This window comes from Cordyceps fumosorosea (assembly GCF_001636725.1).
Source record: "Cordyceps fumosorosea ARSEF 2679 chromosome Unknown scaffold_174, whole genome shotgun sequence".
Lineage (NCBI taxonomy): Eukaryota > Fungi > Ascomycota > Sordariomycetes > Hypocreales > Cordycipitaceae > Cordyceps > Cordyceps fumosorosea.
Window position 1 is genome coordinate 1 of NW_017387474.1, and position 5,155 is coordinate 5,155.

The 5,155-nt window shown below is 52.0% G+C and overlaps 4 protein-coding genes across 4 annotated transcripts; 2 read left to right on the plus strand and 2 right to left on the minus strand.

The window, feature by feature from the left end:
* Nucleotides 1–33: 33 nt before the first annotated feature.
* ISF_10035 (hypothetical protein) lies at nucleotides 34–291 on the plus strand (the record flags this gene model as incomplete). Its single annotated transcript, XM_018853632.1, has 1 exon — nucleotides 34–291. The coding sequence occupies one exon, from the start codon at nucleotides 34–36 to the stop codon at nucleotides 289–291; it is 258 nt and encodes an 85-aa protein (XP_018699175.1).
* An 847-nt stretch (nucleotides 292–1,138) lies between these two features.
* ISF_10036 (Phospholipase/carboxylesterase) lies at nucleotides 1,139–1,900 on the plus strand (the record flags this gene model as incomplete). The annotated part of the gene is made up of 1 exon (XM_018853633.1): nucleotides 1,139–1,900. The coding sequence occupies one exon, from the start codon at nucleotides 1,139–1,141 to the stop codon at nucleotides 1,898–1,900; it is 762 nt and encodes a 253-aa protein (XP_018699176.1).
* A 229-nt stretch (nucleotides 1,901–2,129) lies between these two features.
* On the minus strand, nucleotides 2,130–3,611 carry ISF_10037 (Flavin monooxygenase-like protein; the record flags this gene model as incomplete). Its single annotated transcript, XM_018853634.1, has 1 exon — nucleotides 2,130–3,611. The coding sequence occupies one exon, from the start codon at nucleotides 3,609–3,611 to the stop codon at nucleotides 2,130–2,132; it is 1,482 nt and encodes a 493-aa protein (XP_018699177.1).
* Nucleotides 3,612–4,070: 459 nt separating this feature from the next.
* ISF_10038 (Alcohol dehydrogenase superfamily, zinc-type) lies at nucleotides 4,071–4,824 on the minus strand (the record flags this gene model as incomplete). Its single annotated transcript, XM_018853635.1, has 2 exons — nucleotides 4,071–4,600; nucleotides 4,647–4,824. The coding sequence occupies 2 exons, from the start codon at nucleotides 4,822–4,824 to the stop codon at nucleotides 4,071–4,073; spliced, it is 708 nt and encodes a 235-aa protein (XP_018699178.1).
* Between the last annotated feature and the right edge of the window lie 331 nt (nucleotides 4,825–5,155).

Sequence of the window (5,155 nt, forward strand, 5' to 3'; positions counted from 1 at the left end):
GGACATGGTGACCGTTACTACGGCCCGTCACCAATGGAGACGGAAGTCCACCGCCCTGCAACGCATCGGCCCAGAGCCGTTGAGGTCCACCGCGATCAGTACTATTCGCCGCGGCCCGCAGCTGCGGAGCGACCTAGAGTCGTCGAGGTCCGCCGCGACCAGTACTTTGACCAGCGGGCTGTTGTTGCGGAACGACCTAGGGCTGTTGGACTCGGACGCGATCAGTACCATGAGCAGCGCCCTGCAGCCGGTGACAGAACGTACCAATATGTCAACGTTAGTCGACGCTAACTCGCTCGAGCAACTACACTGCTCGGAAAGTGTGGCTTGCCTCCTTAACCGAACCAGTTCCTTCTCTTTGGTCGATGTCTTCTGCTTTCCCCTTATAGTCTGTCATTTTTGCTCTCTCTTTTATTTCTCTTTGTCTGGTCTTTTTCACCCTTGTCCGTTTTCCGTCCGATTTCTGTCGGCTTTAAACCTCTAGTTGAATGCAATTTTTTCTTTGTCATGTGTACAAGATCTCTAGCTCATGAAAAAGTTCGCTCCGTTAATGAGATGTCCTGGGATATGAAACGTGAGGCCTTTACGGATTTGTTTTGGTCTCCGACAGAGTTGACTACGCACGAAGAACAAAGAAAAGGGCGCAGGGAAATGGTGGGCCAATAACGTGAAAAAATGTTTCTACTTGAAAGGCTTGTTGTCCGTGCGCCGCAGTCGAAAGCACGTTTGTGGGATGTTCTTCGCGTGACATATTGATTGCTCTTGCGGCTTGATTAAAAATCATTTCTGTTTAATCCCCTCCAACTAGCATAGTGGAAACGCAGCCATGTCAGTTGCTACGAGAGTGTTGGTGGGCGGCTAACCGGGTTGTGTAAGTGGTCAGGCCTGGAAATCCCTCCCACAGAATAACTGGCAGGCAGGTTGGCAACTAACGAGGTACCTACTGTAGTAACAACAAGAATGTCAGGCGCTTGGAACATTTCTCACCTCGACTTCTTCCTTACCAACCAGCCCTTGCATGTTTTGTATTTATACTGCTCATCTATCTGCTCTCTCCTTCTCATGCCCTTCCCCCTCCCCGCCCCCACTGCCTTGCCCTTTGTCACAAACTCATTCTTCAAATCAATTCACAATCACAATGGCCAGTCCCCTTCAGCTCAAAGTCATCCCCGCATCGGCGGCTCACACCCACACCGTCGTCTTCCTCCACGGCCGCGGCGACAACACTACCAACTTTGTCGCCGCCCTTAACCACTTTCGCGATTCCAATGGTCGCACCCTCGCCGACAACTTCCCGTCCTTCCGATGGGTGTTTCCGCAGGCACCCACGCGCAAGTGCTTTGCCATCCCCGAACGCTGGCCCCAGTGGTTCGATGTCTGGGACCCGCGCGACTTTGCGGAGAGGGAGGAGCTGCAACTCGAGGGGCTGAAGGAGGTCGTGCCCCAGATCCGGGACCTGCTGGCCAACGAGGCCGCCACATTGGACGGCCGCTGGGACAAGGTCATCATCGCCGGCATCAGCATGGGCGGCGCGACCAGCGTACATACGCTGTTCAACCTAAAGGTGCCGACACCAGAAGGCCGTCTGGGTGCATTTTTAGGGTTCTCGGCGCGCTGTCCCTTTGCAGGACGCGGGCTGGAGGGTATGCGCCAGGTTTTGGGGCTGACTGATGTCCCGGATGACAACAACTTGTTGGCCAACACGCCGATTCTGTTGGAGCACTGCGTGGATGACCCTCTCGTGCGCATCCAGAATGGACGAGGACTCCGGGACGTGCTCACATCTTTTGGAGCCAACGTGACTTGGAAAGAGTACCCAGACGGAGGGCACTGGTTCAACTCTCCGTCGGGGGCTGATGATGTTGTCGCATTTCTCCGAAAGGTGCTACAGCAAAGTTAAAGACTTGGGCACTTATAGTTGCAACTTCTTATGGATAAAGCCAGCTAGACCTAACAGGTTAAGCTGGTTGGTGTTGCTGGTAAATTTATGAACTAGCCAGATTAGAATGCATAGAGAATATTAGAACAATGGACCCCAATTATTTTAGTAATCTAACTAATCCAACCCCGTTGTATTATAGTTGCCCTTAGAGTCCGCCTGACATGATTCTACTGTAGCACTGGACGCACTACCAAGAACGTACCTTCTTTATCTCTCCTGTAAATATGAGACCTTCGTCCAGGTGTCTTGTCCACGAAAGCCACATGTCGTTGAGCCAGTGCGTCCGTCCATACCAGGGACTCTGTCCTGTAGACTTGGGAATTCTATCCAGCGCCGTGAGAAAGTAGTTGCTGTTAACGTGGGTAAGAGCTGGTTCGGCTGGCATGTTCTTGTACCGGTTGATCTTGGGAACAACTTTTGCGACGTTCTTTACTTCCATAGACGCGATAACTCGGGCAAGAATTTTGGCAGTAATCTCGGCGCCGGGCGTCCACGACTGCACTGGGTATCCAAGGATATAGCCCAGATTGGGCAAAGACTCCAGCATACATCCCCGCCATGTATAGCAAGTACCAAGGTCAATGCTGGTCCCGTCCACAATCGGGCGCATACCGCTCATCAGCTGAACGAAGAGACCTGTCGCAGTAACAATAATGTCGGCTGGAATTTCCTTGCCAGATTGCAAACGAATGCCAGAAGGAGTGACTGTGTCAATCACGCCAGTCACGATTTCAGTATTCTCCCTGTGCAAGGTTTTAAAGAAGTCTCCGTCTGGCGAGACGCAAAGACGTTGCTGGTGGGGATTATAACGCGGTCGGAAGTGAATCTCTGTGTCGACATTCTTTGGGACTTCCTTCCGAATCTTTCTTGTGAGGATCAGCCGTCCGAGAGATGGAAAGCTGAGCAAGAAAACAGTGGTGAGAGTCTCAAACAACATGTCCTTCCACCAGAGGAGCCAACCCGCCCAAGCAATCGGCAGCAGAAATCGAAGCACGGCGTCGACGGGAGATTTGGACGGCAACGCGGCCACATACGACGGGCTGCGCTGCAGCATGGTGATGTGTGCTGTCTTGTCCGCCATGGCGGGAATCAGAGTAATGGCAGTGGCGCCGGAGCCAATCACGACCACGCGCTTTCCTTGGTAGTCGAGATCTTCAGGCCACCACTGCGGATGGACAACGGTACCCTTGAACTCTCCAATACCAGGTATTATAGCGTCTTGCGCCTTGTCGTAGGAATAATAGCCAGTACAGGAGAGGACAAAATTGGCATAGTGTATGCGTTGCTGGCCGTTGCTCTCGACAGTGAGTCTCCAGACCTGATCGCTCGTGCGCCACTCGCAGCGAGTTACTCGATGAGATAGGCGGATCGAGTCGAGGATACCGTCATGCCTGGCCGCATTCTCTAGGTACTCGAGTATTTGCGCGGCGCCAGCAATCTTGTTTTCGTGCGGCCAGGGATACCATTTGAAGCCAAAGTTGGTCATCATGGAGTCGCATCGAAAACCGGGATACTTGAAGAAGCTCCAGGTGCCACCGATGACTGGTCGGGCCTCTAAGATCGTAATCTTGCGATGTGGAAGCTTCTCTCGAAGGATGTGGGCTGTGTTGATACCGGACAGGCCAGCCCCCAGGATGACAATATCATGATGCTCGTCGATATCAGCCATGATTCAACGGTGTGGAAATAGTTGAGATTTGCTGTTCAGATTTCAAACATAAACGTCCCAGCTAGTAGATCAATGTGTCAAATCAATTGATGAAATCTATCGCAGCTTTGTGCGGATTAAATAAACAAAAGTACTGTGTGGTGGCAACCTCGGCCCATGCACTTTGTTGGCGGAAACGGAATATTGGAACCTTATTAATTGCCGCGATCGGACTTTAATGCGGCACCATTCAAGTCTACTTTCTACATCGGGTCGTTACCTCGGATATCGCAACGATTTGCCTACGGGGTTCGACTCATTCTATACCGTAGCGTTAGTATCAACGCGGGTTCTTGCCACCTCCAAGTGACCATTCAGGCAATGATGCTTGCATATTTTTTGACAGACGCAGCAAAATTTCAGCCTGTTTGTAGTATATTGTGATTGCTCTGAAACGATCGGCCTGTTTTGACAGGTCTTCTACAAATGGCTATCAGCGACTTTGGGAATTTGGACCGTGACCTTGCCCCAAGTCTCCCGATCTTTCAGAGAGATCAACGCATCTTTCACGGCATCAAGGCCGGTAAAGTCCCTGTCACTGAAAACCATTGGTCGGACTTTTCCATCGCGAATGAGTCCAAAAATCGCTCCCCAATTGTCTACCAAAGTACGTCTTTCGTTGTACGCGTAGGCCTCTCCGTGGAAGCCCACAAGCGAAATGTTCTTTAGCAACACCTTGTTCGTAGGGACCATCTCGACTACGCCGCGGGCGAACCCAATAATTAAAATCTTGCCATTCCACGCGGTGCATTTTGATGACGCGTTGACCAAGCCAACAGGATCAAAGACAATGTCCACACCACGATTTCCCGGGGTGATTTCCTTGACCTTTTGTGGCCAATCGGGATCGGTGTAGTTGACAGTGTAGTCTGCGCCGAAAGATTTGGGAACGTCCAATTTGCGTGCGGTCGACGCAGTGGCAATAACCGTTGCTCCGCACGCCTTTGCGACTGTCTCGGCTAGTTAGTAGATGATAAGATATGGCCACGCGGTGACGGAAATACGACATGCCTTGAATCGCAGCCAGTCCAGTACCGCCGGCCGCAGCATGGACCAAAACGACATCGTTCTTCGTCATGGCTGCTCTCGTCAATAGTGCTCCGTATGCCGTGGAAACGCTAATGAACAGGCCAGCTGCCTCGGTGAAGGACCATCCTCGCGGAACTGGCAGCATTGTCCATTCTCCCGCCACACATTTCGTGGCAAACGCCCCTTTCGTGACGCCAAAGACCCGAGAGCCCTTGTGAAATTTAGGATTCTTGACTCCCAGGGGTGTCGAAACAATGACGCCCGAAAATTCAACGCCAGCTGTCCACGGCAAAGCTAGCAATACTGTTAATCAGCTATCGAGGGCGCGACGCAGGCCGCTGCAAACGCGTTGGATGTTGAGTGGGCTTACGAGGCTGGCTTTGGTACTTTCCAGCGATTTGGAGGACTTCAAAGAAATTGGCCGCTACGGCGTGTACTTCCACAAGATACTCGTGATCATTGGGCACTGGCTCTGG